Source organism: Squalius cephalus, assembly GCF_949319135.1.
Source record: "Squalius cephalus genome assembly, chromosome: 22".
Lineage (NCBI taxonomy): Eukaryota > Metazoa > Chordata > Actinopteri > Cypriniformes > Leuciscidae > Squalius > Squalius cephalus.
The window spans coordinates 29,909,868-29,934,333 of NC_137143.1; the positions used below are offsets into that span (position 1 = coordinate 29,909,868).

The 24,466-nt window shown below is 36.4% G+C and overlaps 2 protein-coding genes across 13 annotated transcripts; one reads left to right on the forward strand and one right to left on the reverse strand.

Moving 5' to 3' along the window:
• The first annotated feature begins 332 nt into the window (after positions 1–332).
• On the forward strand, positions 333–10,950 carry LOC307150707 (uncharacterized protein). Of its 10 annotated transcripts, none has more exons than XM_079858156.1 (19): positions 370–661; positions 723–749; positions 1,106–1,288; positions 1,428–1,548; positions 1,627–1,832; positions 2,207–2,293; positions 3,411–3,579; positions 3,669–3,740; positions 3,833–3,948; positions 5,055–5,125; positions 5,296–5,530; positions 5,609–5,686; positions 5,758–5,880; positions 7,534–7,704; positions 7,847–7,959; positions 8,657–8,798; positions 8,865–9,001; positions 10,443–10,545; positions 10,620–10,783. In XM_079858156.1, the coding sequence occupies exons 1-19, from the start codon at positions 647–649 to the stop codon at positions 10,680–10,682; spliced, it is 2,232 nt and encodes a 743-aa protein (XP_079714282.1). In that variant the 5' UTR covers positions 370–646; the 3' UTR covers positions 10,683–10,783. The 10 variants fall into 10 exon arrangements, with proteins under 10 accessions (XP_079714287.1, XP_079714288.1, XP_079714286.1 ...); XM_079858158.1 differs by having other exon boundaries at positions 10,623–10,774; XM_079858154.1 differs by having other exon boundaries at positions 7,844–7,959; positions 10,620–10,752.
• Positions 10,951–11,739: 789 nt separating this feature from the next.
• Positions 11,740–23,459, reverse strand: znf362a (zinc finger protein 362a). Of its 3 annotated transcripts, none has more exons than XM_079858166.1 (9): positions 23,282–23,459; positions 19,721–19,784; positions 18,558–18,804; positions 18,355–18,480; positions 17,394–17,721; positions 16,182–16,406; positions 15,953–16,031; positions 14,958–15,116; positions 11,740–14,269 (listed from the first exon to the last, which is right to left on the reverse strand). In XM_079858166.1, the coding sequence occupies exons 1-9, from the start codon at positions 23,422–23,424 to the stop codon at positions 14,153–14,155; spliced, it is 1,488 nt and encodes a 495-aa protein (XP_079714292.1). In that variant the 5' UTR covers positions 23,425–23,459; the 3' UTR covers positions 11,740–14,152. The 3 variants fall into 3 exon arrangements, with proteins under 3 accessions (XP_079714292.1, XP_079714291.1, XP_079714293.1); XM_079858165.1 differs by having other exon boundaries at positions 18,558–18,825; XM_079858167.1 differs by lacking the exon at positions 23,282–23,459 and adding an exon at positions 22,582–22,658 and having other exon boundaries at positions 18,558–18,825.
• Between the last annotated feature and the right edge of the window lie 1,007 nt (positions 23,460–24,466).

Below are 24,466 nucleotides of genomic sequence, written 5' to 3' on the forward strand. Positions count from 1 at the left end.
GAGCATTTAGTAATTTAAAACAAAATTTTATGCATCTTCACATGCTCTTAATATCTGCATCATTCCAAAAAAAAATGTTGTTTTTTTTCCAATTTTGTGTCCTTCATGAACATAAAAAAACTAACGCCAGCTTTTATGTGTTGTTAGCATAGCCTATAAATGGTCTTTTGTCAATGAGGATGCATTATTTTAAAATAAAAGTGTATATAATTAACATTTCATTTTAAATTATCCTTTCAAAGTGGAAAATGCATCCGTTTCGTGAGTGAACCTTATATAGCTACTTGTTTGGGAACCTCGTTTATATAGCGGAGTTTGAGGGGTTCTTTGGCAGGACGTCCCACACAAAGACACACACACACACACACACACACACACACACACACACACACAGTCTGCTGTCGCTGATGAACGTACATTCCAAGTAAACGCTGAAATATTCTTAAGGTGATACATTAACATCCGTTTCTAGGCGACCGTGAACGTTTGAATGCTTTGTTAGAATGCGATAGTTGAAAGAAAGAAAAACGCTTCAGTCGGCAACGTGTGCGCGCGTGTGTTTCGCGGGATATTTCTCTTTTAAAACAATAATAACTTTTAACAACACCTAAATAGTAACTTCAATGGTTTTGAATAACGGTAGGAGATGTGCACAGCACAGGTAAGATCTGTTTTATAAACCTTTCCGTGGCGAATCGCTCATTTTACTTTTTTCTTTAAAGGGCAACACATCACGAACTGGCTTTGTGGTAAATATCCGTCTATTGTAAGTTATCTACATATACCTCATACTATCTGCTGCTTTCGCTCTATTCTTTTCGCAGAAAAACAAATGTAACTGAAAGTAGTAAAGTTTACATGCTAGAAAACCGCAAGTCGTTTAAAAGGAAAAACAGATGTGCGCATGTGCACCACCTCCTCCGATCTGCAACAACAGCTGTCAAAGGATGTTTAAACAACATGAGCAGATCACGTGTTTGATGTACACATCTAAACACTGATCTCGGAACAGTTCATGTTTAGATCGAAGATAGATTCATATATACAGTTAGAGACAGACAGACAGATATAGATAGACATAAGATGCATCTCTATGTCTATTTAGGATGGAAAGATGTTGCAGGACATGGAGCAGCGACTGCAGGAGGAAGGTTTGGACCCCTCGGCCTCCATTAATGAGCGCTTGTCTCTGCTGTGGCAGCTTTACAAGAGCAGTGAAAGTACTGTGAAGTCCCTCAACCAACAGATACAAGATCTTCAGAAGGAACGTGTCGCTGAGATTGAAAAGGTGAGTTGGGCTAAAGAAAGAAAAAAAAAAACCCTCATCATTTACTCACCTGTATTTGTTTCAGATCCATATGAGTGTCTATGGAACACAAAACAAGATGTTTAGGTAGATATGTATAAGAGAATGTGTGTGTTCCCAGGTTCAGCAATACATCAATCACATTAAGAGTCTCACCAAGACCCGAGACTCTGTGGCTTTACATCTCGAACAAGAAAACATAGCGCTCCGTGCTTCTCTGGACGACATCCACCTGCAGCAAGGTGCGTTTCTGTCTGTGCTCTCCTCCCTCAGGCCCGCCCGCTCTACACCACTCATGACATTTACATCTATATGTACAGAGGCTCAGAGGAGCGAGGTCTCCGAGATGTTGCTTCAGGAAGGTCTGGCTGATATCATCCCCATCAGCTTGAGTGAACAGGTGGCCTACCTCCTCGCAGACAGAGCATCCCTGCTGGAGAAAATACAGAGCCAGGATGTGGATGTGAAGAGCGCATGCCATCCTGATGTCCAAACGTCGCAGGGTTGTGAAGATAATGTGGTCAAAGTAAGATAATCGGTTCTCATGTTGTTTTACCTTCCTACATGTCAAGTCAAATTTATTTTAAAGCAACTTTACAAAAATTCATGATGTTAGAGCTTATAATATCTTAACTTCATGCCTTATGTCGCATTTAGAAGATTGAAGCTGGACAATAATATAGTTTACATTTTGCAACGATACAACCAGTCAAGCAGTTGAGATTTGCTATATAGTACATATTACTTTACGTGAGTATAGGCTACTGTATATAGTTTATATTTTCCAACAATATTACATTATGCTCCTGACCTAATTCTTGTTTTATGTTTTTTTTTTTACGAATGTGCAAAATGTCTGATTAGAGACTTAATAAATATACCTCCTCGTCTTTCCACAAGGTGTCACCACCACTACACGCTCAGAGCCCTTGGAAGCGGCTCCTAGGACTCAGAAAGGCAGCTCAGAGTAAACAGAAATTAATGCCTGTATGTTTATAACAATTAACCTGATGCATGTAAATGAAATGCACAACAAAAAGCATAGAGGCGTAAACAAAATTTAAGAGGCGTTGGTATCGCTTCTTATTAGTTAGATTCCAACAAACCTTACAGTATACTGTGTGTTTAATTTACACAAGGACCACTTTTACTAACTTACTTTCTTTATACTTTTACTAACCTTTGATTTCTTTACACTTTTACTATCTTTACAGTTTACTTTACATTTTCTTTTACTTTACAATTTTACTAACTGACACTTTTACTTTACACTTTGACTAACTTTTGATTTCTTTTGCTTTAAATTTGACCATCTTTACAATTTACTTTACACTTTTACTTTATACTTTTACTAACCCTTGATTTCTTTTACTTTCAATTTGACCATCTTTACATTTTACTTTACACTTTTACTTTATACTTTTACTAACCCTTGATTTCTTTTATTTTCACTTTTACTATCTTCACAATTTACTTCACACTTTTACTAAATTTACACTTTACTTTTTTAGCAACCTTTACAGTATAATGTGTGTTTATTTTTCATGAGGGCCACTTTGACTAACCTTTGATTTCTTTTACTTTCACGTTTACGATCTTTACACTTTACAATTTACTAACTTGACACTTTTACTTTACACTTTGACTAACTTTTGATTTCTTTTACTTTAAATTTGACTTTACAATTTACTTTACACTTTTACTAAATTGACACTTACTTTACACTTTTACTTACCTTTACAGTACACTGTGTTTATTTTACATGAGGGCCATTTTTAGGATATATACCACTTTTGGTTTCTTTTATTTTACACTTTTATATCTTTACAATTTACACTTTATTTACTATACACTTGAACTAACTTTACCCTTTTACTAACCTTTGATTTCTTTTACTTTACAATTTTACAGTATATTACAATGACCATTTTTACTAACCTTTGATTCCTTTTCTTGTTTATGTTTTTTTCCCAAAGCATGCAAGTTGAGGATTCTTTGATGCAGCATCTTAGTTGCTGTCACGCTCAGTGTCTACAAAGCATGCACTGGTTAATGAAAATATACCCACTGTCAAGTGGTCTTATATGAGTGTTTGTGTTTGTAGCAGGCGGTTGACATGCGGTGCAGTGGGGACGACAAGCTGAAGGGGTGGACGTTGCAAGAACTGGAGCGAGATGTAGAAGAAGCCTCAGCCCGGCTCTCCATGGCCCACAAGGAGATCCGCAGACTCACGGATGAGCTCGAGTCTGCTCACTTGACGCAGAAGGCTTATGGTTAATCACTTCACTGGTCTCACACTAGGGATAAAAAGGTGGGAGACATTCATAAACACACTGACGTCAAAATCATGCTTTTGTTCTAGAACCAGAGCTGCAAGAAGCTCAAATGGAAGTAGAACATCTCCGACACGAAGTGGAGAAACTGAAACGCTGTGGTATCACTTATTCCTCATTTATCTGTCTTGTGCATTTTAGTAGTATCAACCTCTCAGCTGAACTGACCTATGGTCTGACTTGCTTTTCTTAGAAGTGGCTGAACTGCGAAAAATAAAAGAGATAAATGAGAAACAGGAAGAAGAACTGTGTTATCTTAGGGTGTGTGTGAAGAGACTACAGGCAGAACGTGTGAATTTGCTTGAAATGGTAAGATAATCATCTATTTAAAGATACATAAAGAAATGGTTCCTCCAGAAACATGTACATAAACACATACATACATACATAACTGGTCAAAAAAATTTAGGTTAGTAAGATTTTTTTAAGGAATTGAAAGAAACTTTTATTTAGAAATGATGCATTAAATTGATCAAAAGTGACAGTAAAAACATTTATAATGTTACAAAAGATTTCTATTTCAAATAAACACTGTTGTTTTGAACTTTATATTCATCAAAAAACATCCTGAATCCTGCAGTTTCCACAAAAATAATAAGCAGCACAACTGTTTTCAACAATGATAATAATGAGAAATGTTTCTTGAGCAGCAAATCATCATATTAGAATGATTTCTGAAGGATCATGTGACACTGAAGACTGGAGTAATGATGCTGAAAATTCAGCTTTGATCACAGGAGTAAATGACATTTTACAAAATATTCACACAGAAAACAGTTATTTTTAATTGTAATAATATGTAATAATATGTCACAATATAACTGTTTTTACTTTATTTTGATCAAATAAATGCAGCCTTGGTGAGAAGAGACTTTTTAAAAAAAAAAAAAAAACATGGTTATAATACATTTGCATATACTATATACTATGTATGTACTATGTATATATACGTTGTATATATAAATACACACACATGCATGTATATATTTAAGAAATATTTGCTTAAATATACTGTATGTATATATATATATAAATGTGTTATTTAAAATATTTATATTTATCTAAAATACAAATTATATATATATATATATATATATATATATATATATATATAATTTGTATTATAGATAAATATAAATATTTTAAATAACAAATTTTTATTAAATATATACATGCATGTGTGTGTCTTTATATATACAAAATAATATGCACAGTACACACACATATATTATGTGAACACAGATTTTTATTTTGGATGCGATTAATCGTTTCACAGCACTAATAAATATATATATATATATATATATACATACATACATACACATACACACACATTATATTACTTCAATTCATCTTGAGTGAGTTTCACCATAAAAAATGATAAAAACACGCTTCATGTTATTTTACTGTAACAGACAGAAGCCCCTGACAGCGCTGTCACTCCATCCAAAGCCAAGGAGCCGCAGGAAGAGGATATTCATAAACGGTTCGGCCGCAGTTTGACTGTATACAATCGATAAACATACTCATGCTAATGGACCTTATTTATATATATCATTTTTTTAAGAATAAAGACAATGAAGAATTCCTCTGAGAAAACAGTGACACACCTCTGGAAAGCTCATGTTGTGAAATGAATGGTCTGGTGTTTTCCAGGTGTCTTGATGAGATGCAGGAGAGGTTGATCACGCTGCAGGATCTGACCCGGGTCACGCTGAAGCTGCGGATGGAGTTTGAGGTGGAGGCGGATCTGAGGAGGAGAGCAGTGGATGAATGTGAAGAGCAGAAGAGGAAGAGGACGGAGACAGAGAAGTTAGTGCGAGACTTCCAGAACCTCTGTGAGAAGCAGGCGGACGATTACAGGACCACCGTCGGCAGCCTTCAGGTGGAGGTGAGGACTGAGAGGGAAAACACACACACAAGTTTAATATGGCAAATGCTTTAATGCATGTGTCTTGTGCATTCACAGATCAGAGATTTAGCATGTAAGGTACGAGAGCTGGAGGTGCAGGATGTGGAAAGACAGTGTGACAAACACCTGAAGCAGGTAACCAGAGCCATTTGACTTTGATTTGGACATTAGTTATGATTAGGGACTTACTCACTGACTTTTTTTAGTTGTCATCTCTGGACGCTGAAGTTCGCCGGCTGAAGTTTGTTCTCCAGGAGGAGCAGCAGAAGACCAGGCAGCTGACAAAGACCACGCAGGTGGAAATCCATCAGGCCAGAGCTTTGGTCCAGGTGAAGGAACCTCTGCTGGAGTGTTTTTGGTTCCGGAAGTATTTTTTCCATTCATTTCTCCCATAGGGACTTCAAAAATGTATTTTTTAAAGAGTTGCGCTATGAATCAAGCCAACCAGCTACGAGTTCATTCATAACATTTTGTATTTGAAAGTTTTGGAAATCGGATAAAGGTACAAGACTGTGAACTTAAAGGGATGTGTACATCAGATGCCCATTTTCCACAAGTTGGTATGATCCTTTAGGGTCTTCATGTAAAGTTTGTAACATACTTTGGTTAAAATTCCTCAATGGTTGTGTAAAACAACACCCTTTTGCCTCCTTAAAAACAGCTCTGTTCACAGCGACCTGTTTCGGTGCATGTCTCTTTAAATGATAATGAGCAACTGCTCACCCCACCCCTCTCTTCCATTCATATTGCTCAGAAAATCCAAACGTCTTGATTATTGAGAGTGTTTAGGCTTTTTAAAGATAAAAAAAAGGAGTGAATGGATTTTTTTCCATTGTATGGTGGTTGTGTCCATACACTGCAAAGACACATTTATATGCAAACACCATGTAAAAGTGAATTTTGCATCCGATGACCCCTTTAACCTCTTTAGTGATGGAAAGAAGTACATACAGCATAATCCGATTGAAAACGATAAAGAAATATAAAACTACTCATTTAAAATGTTGATTATATATTTATATATACGTCATTTGCGTTGCTTCATAGGAGCGGGAGGAGCTAAAAAGCTATTTTGGCACGTTTTGCTTCTTTCGACTCTCTGGAATTTTTCTGTACAGAATCATGGGTAATGTAGTTTTTTTTACCACAAATTCCGCAGTTTAACACAATTATTCTAAGTTGAAATAATGTTGGTTGACAGCTTCAACTGAAGCAAACAGTGTCGATTAACAACCTCGTAGCTCACTTTAGCTGGTTCACTTTATTTACACATTTGCATAATTTCCAACATTTCTGAGGAAGTTTACAGCATTTCACCTATATTCTGCCAAATAAAACTTTGAGGATTTTAAATGTTAAAAGCTTGAGGGTTTGAACGTTTAAAAGTGAAGAATTTAAGACAATTATCACAAAAAAAGTTTTACAGTACAACTATAATTTACAATAGTAATACATTTATGTCTTTGTTTTTATAATTAGAGTCAAAACTAATAATAATAATAATAATAATAATTATTATTATTAATAATAATAATAATCAAGACCCTGAAAGAGGACTTAGTTGGTTTCATCATCATCATATCTCTGTTAAAATTGCCATACATGACAAAATAATTTTATTTTTTTTTTATTTTTTTTTTTGTGGCCAAGTTGTGAATCCCTATATATAGAAATATTAAATAACTTTAAAATAAAAACAATCAAAATAAACCTTTTATTGAAAGAGATTCGATATTTTATATAATTTGACCATCAACCGACATATGTTGCTAAATTATTGAAATATAAACTTAGGCTCTCAGGATGTACTTCAAGTAAATATTTTACGGGTTCCACTGTCCAAAACGTTTGGGACCCCTGCTGTGACCCTGAAATGACACTGAACACACACTTTCAGTGGTTGAGGAGGATATGTAAAGTGCTTTGAGTACCTAGAAAAGCGCTATATAAATGTAATGAATGATTCTTCTTCTTCACATCAGTCACAGGAGGTCCAGCTTCAGCGGGAGGCAGAGGAGCAGAAGAGTCTGTTTAAGGAGCTCCAGGGCATCCAGAAGATCCTCAGCACCACCAAACAAGAGCTGCTGTCCCAGAGGAGAACCAACACACAACTTCAACACAGCATCAGTGACGCGGAGCAGGAGAACCTCAGGGTACCTGATGCAGAGCTGACACTTGTGTTGCTGAGGGAATCTTAAATGTGCTTTAGTCAACAGATTGCAATGGTTTAAGTTGTATATACCAATTTTAACTCATGCACTAACTCTAAATCATTTTTGTTTGCTGTACAAGCAGCTCCAACAAGACATCAGTGACTTGAAGAACAGACTAAGCAGCAGTCGACAGGAGACGGACTCTCTGAGGACTGAACTTCAGCTAGCTCTAGTTAGCGTGGACACTGAGAGGAGGTACAGAGAGCTAGGGTTATTTTAGTTGCAGTCGACATAAAACGGAAGTTGCGATTTGTCTTTTCTTCCCTATTGTGGCTTATATCTGAGTAAAACGGCTTCTCGAACAAGAACAAATGTGGGCGGGACTTGATTTTGTCTGTGGGGAATTGATTGGATGGTTGTGATTTGCTATTGGTGGATCTCATGTGAGTGACAGGTTGCTCCGCCCTCGAGCCAGTAAACACGTCATCAGAGAAGACAAGAGGGTTGCATACTTACCTACTGTATAGTAGGTGAAAAACCAGTGAGATTATTATTCCAGTGAGATTCTAAAGTGTGTATATGATGGACACTTTACTATCCCATGAGGCCACGGGAGAGGATTTATGAATGGCAGTGAAACAACATAACTGACACTGGTGGGTCACGTGATAAGGGCAACATGGCGAATGTAGTACTTCCGAATATCATTCATACTACACACATTCATACTATAGGACATACTTTTTTTAGCGGCCATGGAGTAATTATAAATTTTAACAAAAAAAATGTATATATTAATAAAAACTATATTTTAGTTAGCATCTCGATGCTAAAGCAGCGCTGCAGAAAGATCCAAACATTAAAGATGAATTCATTTAAAATGCTTTTTTGTTGAGTGATTTAAAGTAAAGCATTTGGAAGAGATTCTTTAGTATTTGCTTTATATTTCCAGTAAATACAACGACAAGCGAATCCACTACAAAAACAAGCTGAGCCGGGCCAGAGGGCTTTACCTGAGAGAGACGGGCTGGCGCGATGACAGAATAAAAGAGCTGGAGAAAGAGAGTTTTATTCTGAGGAAACAGGGGGAAAAGGTAAAAGGGCAGACTAATAAAATATTCAAAAATGATTTTTAAATGACGATATCTGCTCCTCATCAGACGTCACACATGATGACGATGGTCACATCTGAAAATGAGAGTCTGCTTCAGAAGAAGAGAGATCTTCTTTTACAGCTGCACGACTTCGAAGAGGCACAGAAAAATGCTTTGGATACAGTGTCCTCCATGCAAATTAGGTACTTTTGAATACGTTTGAAAATAATAATACTCATTATTTTAAATTTTAAAATCATTTTAAAATTTTTAAATAATTTGGGTTTGGTTCTTTTGTTGTTGTAAGCTGTAAGGACCTTTGAAATAACAGAAATCATTTGGCGGAGTGATATGGTATATGCAAATTAGGTACTTTTGAATATGTTTGAAAGTTTGGGGTCAGCAGGATTTTAGTGACAGTAAATTAAAGTGACAGTAAAGACAAAAAATTTATATTTCAAATAAACACCGTTCTGGAAAAAACATATCACAGCATCCACAAAAAAATATTAAGCATTTAGAATGATTTCTGAAGGATCATGTGACACGGAAGACTGAATGATGCTGAAAATTCAGCTATTTTAATACTATTTAAAACTCATTATTACATGGCTTGGTTGAATTCTAATGTAGAATGCGGTCTGTTATGTAAGGGTTAATGCCCGACGAGGTGTCCATTGTCAGGTATTAATGGACGACGGCGAGGCGTGAACCGTCCAACGCGCAGCGGAGGTCCATTAATATCTGACAATGGACACCTCGAAGGGCATTAACCCGCTTATACCATGGTCACTTGCCAAATAACACATTTTTAAAGCATTAGTTTATATTTTAATTAGTTTTACAATCGAAATCTAGTCTGATCTAATCTAGAAAGTTTTTATAATCAATAACTTGGTTTCGGAGATATTTATAGTCCGCTCAGCTCGTAGAACCCTTCAGTTTTGTTTTGATACAATAAATTGTAAACGGATACTTTGACTGCCTGTTGCTATGGTTACTCACAGCTGATGTAGCCAGCGCATTTATTTATTAATTTCGAACGGTAAACAGTCAGTTTCACCAGAACTCCTTTACTAGGTGTCCTCTATCACTTTTTAATGGACACCCTGCAGCCAATCAGAATCGAGTATTCACCCAGACCATGGTATAATTCTTGATAACAGACCGCTGCGAAGTATAACACACCGTTGCCATGAAAAACAGAACGTTGCTATGGACGCAGGATTCTAACCGTAGAGACGGAACGGACTATTTTCTTTAGCGGAAGCAATACAATTGTTTTTAAATCAATAAACTCCTTTTTAAATCAATATTTTGTATCAAATTATTGATTTATTTGGTGGGTAGCCATGTAATAAGCGGGATAATGTAGAGCTTCGCGTCGGGATCCTGATCAGCCTGTCGGGGTTGTATTCGCTATAACAACCGCCTCGCGCTACATTATCCCTTACTTATTTGAAATTTTATTAATATTTCACAATATAACGATTTAACTATATTTTTGAATAAATAAATGCAGTCTTGCTGATAATAAGAGACTTTTTTCAAATTAACTTACCAACCCCAAACATTTGATCAGTAGTGTAGTTTTGTTTTTCCGATCCATCCATCAAAACTACATTTCTTGTTGAACTTCCTCAGGATAAATTTGCTTGAAGAAGAAAACAGTCAGCTACACCAGACGACGGCACGAATGTCCGAGCACATCGAATGCCTGACGACACTGGCCGAGACCAGTTGTGACGTAAGTACAAGTACATTCACAGGTTTACGATGGTTTAGTTTAGGGTGTGTGTGATCTGTGTTCATGTTTTACAGCAGGAAGACACTGCTGAGAGTCGTGTCATAGAGGGCGAGGACCAAACCACTTTTCCTACATGAACAACTTCACTTTTATTTTCAGTGTAAATTGTTTAAATATTTTTTTAAAGATAAATATTTCTAAATAAAGATCTCAAAAACTTTTATTTCTTAATTATCTCAAAAAAGCCTCCCTTTTTCCTCATGTGAGAACATCATTGGCGATGACAGGGCAGTCATTCAATAAGAAGTCCAATATGTGACCCTGGATGACAAAACCAGTCACATGGGTCAATTTTTTTAAATTGAGATTTATACATCATATGAAAGCTGAATAAATAAGATTTCCATTGATGTATGGTTTGTTATGATAGGACAATATTTGGTTGAGATTCAACTATTTGAAAATCTGGAATCTGAGGGTGAAAAAAATCTAAACATTGAGAAAATCGCCTTTAAAGTTGTGCATTTATGTTCGCGATTGTGCTGCATTCACTCACAAAAATAAATGTTTTATATATTTACGGTAGGAAATTTACTAAACATCTTCATGAAACATGATCTTTACTTAATATCCTAATGATTTTTGGCATAAAAGAAAAATCGATAATTTTGACCCATGCAATGTATTTTTGCCACAAATATACCCGTGCGACTCGTGACTGGTGACGTGATCCAGGGTCACATGTGTGCCGTCTTTAAAGACCCGTTCACACTAAGAACGATAACTAATAGCGTATATTGTTCTGTTTAATCTAAGTCTGTTTTAAGTTCCCTTTCACCGACACCAAAACACAAATGTGTAACTCTGGATATCAACAAACTAGAAACCACTGAGCATTATTAATTCTATTATTAGTCAGTAATTGGCTTTCCTGAGAGTATATCTGTAGTATTGGACAAACGGGAAGTGTGGACTGCACTAGTGGGACAGAGGCTTCTCCTCTTTCCCTTTTTGTCATAATACAGATGACTTCATCCAAAGTGACATGAAGATCAGTTTTCAACATTGACGTCCTGTCCGCATTGTTTTCAGCAGGAAAAGTATTTGCAAGTCTCACTAACATCAATGCATTGACTTAATAATCACAGGTAAAAGTATTTGTGATAACCTAGCATGCATAAACATACACCGATGCAGAATTTTCTCATATATTTATTTGCTTACTTTTACAAAGTCCGTTCCATCGGCGTGTCTTGACTTTGCATGTAGCAGCCAAGGCAAATCTTATCGAGTACCACATTTCAAGACAATTAAAAAGGTATATTTTATAATAACTAGACATGTAGTCATTTTATATAAACTGGTTAACACTTAAGTACTGTATAGTTTATTTACAGCATGTTCATGCTAGGAAATAAAATTACATAAAAAGTACTGAATACACAAGTAAACACCAATATGGTATAAAATATATAAAATGTGATGGTAAACAACTAGTGATAAAATGGTTAAGGCTTAAAATGTGTAAAATTAACATGTTAGTTGTTAATATTTTAAACATGGTAATAAGTATAAACATGTATAATAAGCCAAGGAGGTATTCTAGACATCGATTCAGCTACACAAATCTCATGGGCAACTCTGCATTGTAATCCAGCTATTTTTTCCCCCCTAATATTGTTCTGTCCTGTGTGAAATTTAAAACGGCATATGGCTGAATTTCAAGAACATGTCCACATTATATTTCAACCCAAAATCAAAAGAAAAAATAGGAATTTGTATAATGAATAAAAGAAAATGAAGCCTGTTTTGCAGGAGCACTGGGATTTTTAGCATTTTTTATGAGATTTTTTTCTCCTAAAATCCCCCCAAACCAGTAGAAAAGTGAAAATAAAATTAAATCTCATTACCGTAATACAGTAATAAAAACTGTCTGGACATCATTTTGTATTCCAAATTAATATTAATATAAAAATAAAAGCATGAAATAAGTTTAGTACAATGGTAACACTTTACAATAAGGTTTCATTTGTTAACATTAGTCGAACTACACAAACTAACAATGAACAATACTTCTACAGCATTTAGTTGTATTTGTTAACATTAGTTAATGCACTGTGAACTAACATGAACAAACAATGAACATCTGTATTTTTATTAACGAATGGGAGAGAAAGCGGGAGAAAGAGAGTATGTGCTTTCTGTACATAGAAATATTCTGTTGTTTTTATCCTATTGTTTACTATATTTATTTGCTTGGTCAGTGTCGATGTGGGTTTGGTTCTTTTGTTGTTGTAAGCTGTAAGGACCTTTGAAATAACAGAAATCATTTGGCGGAGTGATATGGAACTGTAATGTGGTCAAAACCTGCCTGGAACTACTTTATACATAATTGCTCACCTTAGAACGTTCGTCAACCAATCAGATTCAAGCATTCAACAGTCCCATAGTATAACAAACCAATCAGATTCAAGCATTCAACAGTCCCATAGTATAACAAAGATTAATGAAAAATACATTGCTCACTGTTAGTTCATGTTAGTTAACTAATGTTAACAAGTGAGACCTTATTGTAAAGTGTTACCAATACAACAAATACTATCAAATACTACCATACGTACAAATGTACTCTACAATTTAAATAATACGGGGATGAAAATACTGCCTTTAATGCAAAAAAAATCTTCATTTTCTTTATGCAAAATATAAGATTGTGGACATTTCCTGACAGTTTTCACCCATCTAGAATGTCAAATGCATGCTGACATCCGTAACATAACGCAGGGGGTTTGAGTTGGTGCAAGTTTACACTTTTTTAAAGTGTGAATTCTAAACTCTGTGCGTGTTCACGCCAAAACGCCATTTTCATATTTAATTTTTGGCACCAGACCACAAAACATTTTTGTAAAGCACTAAAATGAATATCGGAAAACATCTTAAATGTGCTGATTTGTCAGTAAAGTCCTCTGCAGATCTATAACAGTCCTCTTGAGAAATTTACTTGAATGCTAAACTTATTTTTAGTACAATTTCCCTACAAGCAAGGAAAGAAAAACATTCTACGATTGACATTATCAAAACACAAGACCATTGGTCTCTAAACCAACTGAGTTGCCCAAGAGAAGGGGATTTTTCCCAGACAGCATAGAAAAATATGAGAGGAGGTACTGGACTTGGTCCAAGCTTAAAACATACAACGTATGTCTTCTGATTTTATAATGCATAATACCTACAGTCCCAAACGTTTAGCTGCCAAGAGCAATGCCTTTATTGTCATAACAGACCAGAAACGTTTAAAGCCAAACCTGTGTGGCCTGAAAGTGCTGTGAAACCATCTTTGGATTTCCCGATTATTCCTTCTGAACTCAACAATGAGTTCAAGAAGAGTAACGCATGTAATAGAACCTTCCGAAATCGCTGCTGTGTTTTGAGCCTCTATCCACACAGTCTAATACCTTTTGGAATGTTCTCAAAAATTAAACAAACTAACAAACACACACACACACACACACACACACACACAAAAAAAAAAGTCAAACCACCGAGAACAGGCGATTTTTGCTTGCTTATGCCAAGATTGGGAAAGACTGACCGCAGGACCGGGAGCTCAGATGAGGGAAATGCGAACGGGAACGTTGGGGGAATCGGTCCTTTGCGGCGAGTGTTGACTCACCAAATGTTCTACCACCGTGTGCTTGGACATGTGCTTCATAAGGTAGGTCTCCTGGGAAGGGATGTTATATCACAAGATTAAAGATGTGCATGAAAAACAATTGCCTGAACATGTTCACTAAATCCTAAAAGAGTCGATTTAATTGGAAATGACACATCCCGTTGGTTCTCAAACTGTGGTACTGTGGACATTTAAATGCATATATTTAAAATACCAAATGTCAAATAAAATGTCTCACTTTTTATTTTACATTTCTAATTCTGGATCTATTTTTTTAAAAAGGTTAACATCCCAGCTCATCTCAACCTGTGGTACTACTTGGGAAGTTTAAAATAAACTTTAAATAAATAAAATATATAAAAAAAAACAATAAAAAAAATTCATTTAAATGGTCACATTTTATTTTACATAATCATATTTCTATTTGTTCTGAAACTGTTCAAATAGCTTTACATTTTTAATAAATAATGATGATAATAAAAATCTGAATCTTATTATATATATGAATTGCATTTACTATAACTGGTCGCCATTTCACACACCCCCCCCCCCCCCCCCCCATCATTTTAATAACCATTATGCACTTTTTTTTTTAATGATCCTGCATTTTTTAATCTCTCAAATAATGTAAGATCATAAATGCTGCATGAATATTAATTATAAAAGCATTTTTTGCGCATACAGCATGTCACATGTTCTTGGTCTGAGAGTTTGAGAACACTGAAGATGATTTACTCACAGAGGTGTAGGCTCGACCACACATGCTGCAACAGTACGCCTTGGCGTTTTTGATAGCATGAGCCGACAGGTGGATTTGGAGGGAGGCGGAGTCAGAGTAAGCTCGGTAACAGTTGGAGCACTTGTAAGGCTTGTCTTTATTATGTGATCTCTGGTGGGACTGCAGAAACACAACGCTCTTGTTATACACCAACACACACTCACACAGACAGATGAAAGAATCCAGGTGGACTGAGGTCAGGGTTAGTGAGTTCACCTAAAAATGAAAATTCTGTCATTATTTACTCTCCCTCATGTCGTTCCAAACCCGTAAGACTTTCGTTCATCTTCTGAACACAAATGAAGATCTTTTTGATGAAATCTGAGATCTTTCTGTCCCTCCACTGACAGCTACGCAACTACCACTTTGACGCTTCAAAAGGTTCATAAAGAGATCATAAAACGAATCCATATGAATTGAGCGGTTTAGATCACTTAAATCACTTTATATGATGAACAAATTGAATTTAGACTTTCATTTACATATAACCACTGATCAGCGAACTTAAACAGAAGCTCAACCAAACTTGCTTGACGTGCAAGAACAAACCTCATTGGTTCTTGCTGAAGCTCAAACTGCTGCGTAACACGAGAATGAACCTCACTGGTTCTCTCACGTCAAGCGAACATGATTGAGCTTCAGTTTACCACAACTGATGTGTGAGTTGATGAGAGTTTATAGGTGAATAAAGGTCTAAACTCAATCTGTTCATCATATAAAGCGATCGAGTCTCTACAGAAAATTTGGACTAAACCACTCAACTCGTCTGGATTAGTTTTACGATCTCTTTATGAACTTTTTGAAGCGTCAAAATGAAAGATCTTCATTTGTGTTCTGAAGATGAACGAAATTCTTATGGGTTTGGAACGACATGAGGATGAGTAATTAATGACAGAATTTTCATTTTTGTGTGAACTATCCCTTTAATGAATATGTGAACGATATTTGGGTCTTACTTGCAGATTGGAGAGCTGCGTGAAGGCCTTTTCACAGCCTGGATGGAGACATTTATACGGCCGATCACCTGTGTGGATTCTGTAGAATGCAAAAACCATAAGCACAAAATGTCAAAACACAAGATTAAATGTCTTAAATTTCTCAAAATATTCTAGTTCATTCTGGTAATAATACCATGCGATCGCTAGTTGTATTTGTACACAGCACGCTTATCGACACAAAACGTACCTGGTGTGCTGCTGTAAGTGGGAGAGCTGGCGGAAGGATTTCTCGCAGTAGGAGCAGTGATAAGGCTTCACTCCCAGGTGAATGCGCAGGTGCTGAGACAGATAGGACGCGTTGGCGAAGGACTTGGTGCAGTGAGGGCACTTGTGGGGCTTTGCTTCCGTGTGGGACTTGGAGTGTATCTGCATGTCCGACTTGGAGAAGAACGTCAGCGGACACACTTTACATCTGCAAAATGTGGAAAAAAATCTATTATTTTTTTTGCAAATGGGGGTATGTGGGGGACCAGGAGAATTATTTATGTGGTTAATACTGTTTGCAAATGGTATAAAAGCAATTTATGGAAGCTAATCTCTATAGATGACATATACTGCAGCCATATATAATGGTGAAAAGACACTTGCAGGGGAAGGGAATTCAATTCAATTTGGATTTGGACCAAGAGATCATCAAACCAAGACGAGACACAAAAAAAATCAATGCTGTATGATGTTCATCATCGTTATCATTCATCAATATTTACATCTGGGGCTGCAGGATTAAAACGGAATCACGACATTGGCTGATTATCAAATCAGATAAATATTAAATAAATATATGCACTGTGTGTTCACAGTTCATGCTGATCCACTCAAGCATTTAGCAACACAACATGCGCCAACCATCTTTCTAAAATTATAAACCGGCTGTTGTCAACAAAAGAGAAGCTTTAAGATCGTTGACTAAATAAAAGCTTGACGGTTTAACTTTTGAAAATAAAGGAATTAAAACAGCCATAAAAATATTAATTGTAATTTTGCAGTTGTATTGTACAATAGAATTATTATCATTTTAAATTAACTTAAATTAAATCCAAATTAATTCATAACCACAAATTATTTGGCCAAATTGTGCAGAATGGTGCAAAATAAATCGCTATTTTAGCAGAAAAATAGCAATTACATTGCTATTTAAATAACATTTATGAATTTGGCAGATGCTTTTATCTTTTATTTGTTCTTATTCAAAGTAAGCAATTTATCAGTTCATGCATTTCCTGGGAATCGAACCCATGACTTTGCACCTTTACTTGATGAACCACATCTCTATGCAAATGAAATGCATGCAATAAATGTCCTGAAATATGAGAGCAATACTAGAGGAGAACATCTTAATTTTGGGCCGAAATGTTCCTTTAAACATAAATCATCATGAAATGCACCCTTCAACTTCTACCTGTATGTTTTGCCCTCTTTGGCAGGGATGCCAGATGATTGGTCGACTCCAGAGGCCAGGATCGGGTAGGGAACGACTAAGAGCGGCCCAGAGGAGTTTTCAGCTTTGATCTTTTTGCGACCTCGTCCTATGCTCTTGGGAGGTGGACCCAGCAGTCCTGCCAGTCCTCCGCTGTTTTTGAAAGCCTCCATCCCGGGCCCGCCGGCCAGTCCTGAGATGAGGTTTGGGGAAAGAGTCTGACTGCTGGTGGTTGGAGTGGTCGGGGTGGTCGGCGTCACGCTGTCTGACGTGTTGAGGTTGGCAGTTCGAGAAGACGTCAGTGACAGTCCTGAAAATATACCACAATTAAAGAGGCCATATTATGCACTTTTACAAAGTCTTGATTTTATTTTTGGGCTCTACTACAACAGGTTTTCATGCTTGAATGTTCATTGTTTTTCACATATTCTCCATTGCTGCAGCACCTCTTTTCCCAGTCTGTCAGTAACGCTCTGTTTAGTTCCTGTCTCGATGAAGCCCCTCCTTCCGAAAAAGCACAATGTGCTCTGATTGGTCGGCTGGAGCAATGTGTTGTGATTGGTCAAGCGCTTGAGTGTGTTTGGCCCCTTATCATAATCGTGATTTTCAACACACTACTTACTAACTCAATCAAGCCCCGCCCCTTTAATTTGCATATGCCTCTACGGGAATTATTTAAATGAGGAACGTTGTGACGTGTTCGTTCCCGGAAGAAAACTCAAGACTACAGGTTTCAGGGAGTTCAGAAACAGTGACACTGATATAGAGAATAACTCTCGCTGGAGGGACTTTGTGCTTTGTAACTTTGCAGACCTCAAACAGCAACATTACACACTAAAGAAATTTGAATATGAAAAAAAAAACGCATAATAGGTCCTCTATAAGTATATAATAGCAAAAACATAATTGCATTAAACAATTACAAAATTTTACATGCACATACCTGAAAGATGATTGGCTCTGGATGGCTGGTCTATGATTTGCCGCAAATGCCAGTCTTCCCACAATCCCCTTGCTTTAATGGCAGTCTTATCGTCCAGGTTCAAGTTGACGTCACCCAGAATACGACCTGCCCGAGTGAAGTGCACAGTTAGCAGTGCGCACGCGTGTCAGTGAGCAGCTCTGCTCCATGCCGTGAGGGTTTACCTGCGACGGAGCTGGAGGCGGGTCGGGCGTGCAGGGCGATGTCGGGCTGGGAGCTGTTGTGCACGTGGAGTCCTGGCATCTGCTGCAGCTTGGGCGTCGATATATTGTGCTGCCCGCCTTCTGTGGACGTGGGTGGAACCAGCAAGGGCTGCTGGGAAGGGACAGAAGTGGGCGGCAGGTGTGGAGGTCTGATTTTCTCCGCCATTAGCTGTTCTTTGATCTTGTTGATCAGCACGAGATTATCCAGCTGGGAAAAAGTGAGATCAACCTGATGGTTCCGACATGATGAGAAGAACTCATGTTTAACCCTATAAAGCCTGCTGTATCATGTTTGATATGCATTTTTTTAAATGATCAACATGAAAAATCTACTACATGCCTTCTGTCGTCTGATTGATCATTTTTACTTTTTTAGCGAGTAAAACACCTTTTAGTATCATTCTAAAAACTTTTCTGTGAAATCTTTACTGATTCTTATGAAGTAACTTTAATATTGTTAGTAATATTTCAAGATAAATACCTACTGGACTGAAGAAGCTTAGGTTTACTTGATTATCCATACATCATTGTTTAGAAAATTAGAAAATGTGAATATCAAATATGACTCATCAGGCTTTTTCATTTGTACATCTCTTAATCATCATTGTATTGCCTTGTATTACATGTTTCCCTCCACAATAAAAACTAAGCATTCAAGTATCATCTTACCAAGACATATTGTGTGTGACAAATGACAAATATTTACATGCATTTTATAAAAGTAGTCTTTTATACCATTAATTCATCTTTCTTTTTGGCCATTTAAATATCAGCAATTGCATATTTTTGCTCAGTTTGGGCCTTTGAATAAAATGAGGTGTTTTTCCTCCTATGATCTTCATATATGAGCCATAAAACACTGATGTATCAAATATATACTTAAAAAAATGTTAAAAAAAAATGTTTACTATTATTTCACATGTCAATCTTTACGAGGTTAAGAGCATTTATTGACAAGAGAAACATCTGACTGTTATATAGTAATTGCACTCTTATCTGTTACTTAAGACAACTAGTAAACAACAACGATTCTGAAGACTGGTTGTCTAGATTAAGTAAATAAAAAAATATAAAAGACAGGGATTAATTATGTCTGTCCGTTGATGCACGTTCATTTTCCTTACCTGACCAGGAATAGAAGGTGGAGGAGGCCAGAAGTATGGATTATTAAATCTAGGTTCTGCCATTCTGAAACACACAAAGTCATACTTGATTAATGATGCTTTATTTTAAGTCATTCACTATTACTTGCCCAATCCTAGGATAACAACCAACCAAATGGATCATTTTTGGGATTGCATATATAATTTAGATTCCTTGCAACTGAGATTCCCAGATTATGGCCTGGTTTCACAGACAAGGCTAAGATTGAGCCAGGATTAGGCCTTAGTTCAATGAGGACATTTAAGTAACATTACTAGTGTACATTTTGAGACAAAACAATGGCAGTGACATATTTCAAGATATGTCAGTGCAAGTTGCGTTCAGGTAAAACAGCTCAAACATACATTTTAGTCTGGGACTAGACTTAAACTTTGTCTGTGAAACCAGGGGAAAGACAATACTAAGAAAAGCAAGCAAGGATTGTGGGATTGTTTACAAAATGTACAAATTCTCACTAAAGGCTCTCGGCTCATATGTGAATGAATGAAACTGAGGCGACTGAAATAAACAGGAAAATATGTATTGTATAGATTAGGTCTGACCTCCCCGGATTCTACATTGATAAGAAAAGCAGATCTAATCGAAGGAAAAAACTTCAATTAAACAGTATATCAGTTGAGAAACAACATTCACAACCCATTTAACTTCCATAAAGTGTCATATTTGAGAATAAAACAGGATATTCAAGAAAATACTGATAACAGAACATGACCAGCAGAGGTTTGTTAAAAGATGTAATTCTGATTCAATCAAACAATAGGATCTGGCTTCATGTAAAGCTTTATTACAGTGACATAGAATCACTCCCATTGTTCAGAAGATCTTTTTGTTGAAGACTTGCACTAATACTAACACATTAATTGTAGACTGTGCCTTTAAATGCATTGGTACATTACGTCATATTTTTCATGACACAGTGGTATTAATATCATACAACACGGAACAAGTATTTCGAGCAACATCACACTGTTTATTCACACAGTTCACACACCTATAGCAGATTAATAAATAATGCCTCAACGTGACGCCCATTGGGAAAATCAAACAAATAACTTCTTAATGCAACACTTGAGGATTGCTTGTTGGATTGCTATGGCAAAATACAAATGCATAAAAACATTTTTAGTAAATATGCTTTGCTGTGATGGTGCAAACTTCTTCAGATTATGTTAGTTTTATCACAACAACGTAAAATATTTCAACCTATTTCAACTTGAAAACTTAAGTTCTGTTGCTGCCTTAAATTAAGTAATTAAAATAGCTGTACAAGTCATTTCAACTTAAATCCTATTAAACTGACCTTAAAAATCAAGTTGGGTCTTGTATAACTTAGAAAAAAAAGAAAGATAACTTAAAAAAGAAGCTGAAATAGCTAAAAATATTTTGATGAGTTTTAGTAAAAACATGTTGCCTTAACATATTGATCATATCATTTTTTACAGTGAAAGCTTATAAACAAAAAGCAATTTATTAACTCGGTCTGAAAACTACACTGACTGCAAAGTGACAAAGAGAAAAGAAAATGATGATATTTGAGTGTCTGAATGTTAAAACCTAAAAATGTCAACTGCAGCGTCTGATTCATATGGAAAAGTGAAAACTCTACCCCTCAGTTTTAGCAGGAAGTGAAACAGACACCCTTTCAGCATCATTAAAGAAATATTCAGCAGGGTCTGGACATATCGCTTTTATTATTTTTGGCTGCGGTAAATGAATTTCTCTGCAAGGCCCCTTAGTCAAACACTCTCAAGACCCATAAGCACTGCCAAAACATTCATAGCACGGTGTCATAGACGAAATGTATGAAAATGATACGCCTTAAGTAATCACACCGTATGGAAACGTTTCTAAAGGTCCGGAGTTCCCAACGGGCAAAACAGAGCAGGTAAAGATTGGGTTGAGCGGAAGGATGAGCGTCATTGTTCCTGTTTGTTCAATGCAACCACTTCAAGGAATCATTTTTCTATATAAAAATAAATTACTGTGGTGAAACCAGGGTACAGTGCTGGATTGTTAGTTGAAAAATTTATTGTTTTGTAAAAAAAACCTTTCAGATACAAAATAGCTTATCTGCACTAACTAATTTATAATTAATTATTATGAAGATCTCAACTAATGTGGCACTGAAATTCATATCTGGTAAGTATTTCCAAGAATATCATGGTACTACCATAGTAAATGTCCTCCAAATAACAAACAAACGGGGAAGTACCATACCTGTACTTATATTGGCATTAATCTGAGGTGCATTACAATTATAATTTTAAAAATATAGTCGAATGATTCATTTTAGGGTAACACTTTATTTTACAGTGCCATTGTTACAGATATGTTACATGTAGTTACTATAGTAATAATTATAAATTATACTTAATTAACCCCATAGTAAGTATTTCGGTAACACTTTATTTTACAGTGCGCTTGTTACATTATATTACATGTACTTACCATAGTAATAACAGTAAATTATGCATAATTACATGCAACTAACCCTATAGTAAGTACATGTAGTTGCTTAATATTACTCAGTACTTAAATATATAATTACACTGTCACAAAGACACCTTAAAATAAAGTGTAACCCATTTTAGAATTAAATCTCGCAAACTACAAAGACTTCTTCCAATATCCCCAGTTTTCGTCTCATTTAAATGACGCCGAGGTGAAGAAGTCTGTGAGTTACAGGCTGCCTATAACATTTAAAACTATTTAATACTCAAATAAGCACCTTTAAACAGCATGCAAATATCAAATACACATTTTGGCGAGGAATGACACGCCTCTGAGTCATTGATATAAACTGAGATAAAACTTACTCAACTTTTTCTTTTATTCTATCGGCATCCTTGAAATCATTCCCAATTAAAGCACGTCGTCTTTGATCAAACATCAAATTAAAAAGATCCGGGAAAATCTCGCAAAATCGTGGCTTCAGAAAGTGCAGGTCCCCGGTGTCTGCCTCTCCCGCATTCTCAGACAGTTTTATTAAAAATTTCAGACAAAAGGAAAACAAAAATGGCAGCCTGTCTTATTTTTATAAGGACAGGGCGCCATATTCTGCAGATCCCAAATTTTTTAGCGACAAAAATAAAGCGCGTGAATTCAGATCACAGGAGCGACGCGTAAAACGCCGCATTATTTGCATTAAGTGTGTGAATGATTGTTTACTTAGATCTGCAGGTTTGAATAGCCCGGCTGGAAGAGGAAAAAAAAACAGAGAGGAGGAAAAAAAAAAACGAGAGACTTCCTACAACAATCATGCGATGCGAAAAACACACACAAATGGAAACAGACGCGCATCCCTCCCGCGAAAATGTAACATTTCTATCCTGACGCGATTATGCAGAAGGGCGCAGAGGGAATATTTTTGCAACACGCAACTGCTTTTGATTTTTTTTTCTTTTATTTGAACTTTTTTGCTCGCTCGAATGACTGTGGTAACTAGCATCGTTTCATTGCATCGTGCAAACGTCAAAAAATTACATGCATTCGTGAATATGAAAAGAGACACACAGACATACCTTACAGACCTCGACGGTGGATTTACTAGATTTATTGAAAGGTTGAGATGTTGTTTCGGCTTTGCCTTCGGAGGGAGTTCAGACCTTCCGGGTCGCCTGTCGTTCACTTCTGGTGCTGCAGACACAGCTAGAGGAGAAACCATATATGATCAAACATACAGCAGAGCACAAGCCAGAAAATCACACAAAATCATGACTCGATAACATTTCGTGTTCATTCCATTCCTCTGAGAAGTCAGGGATGTGTCAGATATGGATGAGCAACTGAGATATGGATTGCCTGACTCATAACAGATCACAGCCAGTCTCTCACGACCAACATATAATACGCATTTGTATATGCATATACATATAATATCAACATGTATATGCATTAATTTGGGTAGGAATATAATAGAGATATGATGTGCAGACAAAAACAACGCAATATACTCTAATACTACCGGCCAAAAGTTGGAACACATTTACTAGTTATTATTTAGGCTACAATTTTCAACATCTAAATAAAGTCATCAGACCTATGAAATACCATTGTTATGGGAATTATGCAGTGACCTAAATATATGAAACAAACAACAAAAATGAACGCATCTTTGTCAAGATTCCAGCTCTGCTCAATCTGGACATTTTCTTAAAGGGATAGTTCACCCCAAAATAAAAAATGATCCCATGATTTACTTAACCTTAAACCATAGGTGTATATGACTTTCTTCTTTCAGTCGAACACAATCTGAGTTATATTAAATAATATCCCAGCTTTATAATGGGAGTGAATGGTACCTTAGATATTGAGGCCCAATAAAGCGCATCCATCCATCATAAAAGTAATCCATACGGCTCCAGGTGTTGATAAAGGCCTGAAGAGAAGCGTTTGTGTATTAAAAATATTCATGTTTATAACTTTATAAACTATAATCACTGGCTAGTAACAGCTGTACGAGAGTCTAAGAGTGACCTCTGACCCGACACATGATGTATTGACGGAATTAGAAGTCTAAAAAAAAATTTTTTAAAGAGAAATGTTGGAGAAGCTTGAGTTTGTTGCCCAGCTCTGTTTGCTTGAGCCACGAGAGGCGTCTATTCTCACCTAAGCTTACGCTAGTCCTCACTACTCATGCGTCAGGTCAGAGGTCACTCACTCGTCAGTCGTCATGCGTCAGGTCAGAGGTCACTCGTCATGCGTAG

Bases quoted from the DNA above. Each gene is read 5' to 3' on its own strand.
- znf362a (XM_079858165.1), bottom strand. From the start codon at position 23,424: ATGGTTTCTCCTCTAGCTGTGTCTGCAGCACCAGAAGTGAACGACAGG. The intron at 17,722-18,354 runs GTATGTGCATGT...GTATATTTTCAG, and splicing joins CAGAGCCAATCATCTTTCAG to GACTGTCACTGACGTCTTCT. The intron at 15,117-15,952 runs GTAAGACCCAAA...GTGTTTCTGCAG, and splicing joins CGCAGCTCTCCAATCTGCAA to TCCCACCAGAGATCACATAA.
- LOC307150707 (XM_079858154.1), top strand. The intron at 3,580-3,668 runs GTTAATCACTTC...CTTTTGTTCTAG, and splicing joins CTTGACGCAGAAGGCTTATG to AACCAGAGCTGCAAGAAGCT. The intron at 5,531-5,608 runs GTGAGGACTGAG...GTGCATTCACAG, and splicing joins TCGGCAGCCTTCAGGTGGAG to ATCAGAGATTTAGCATGTAA.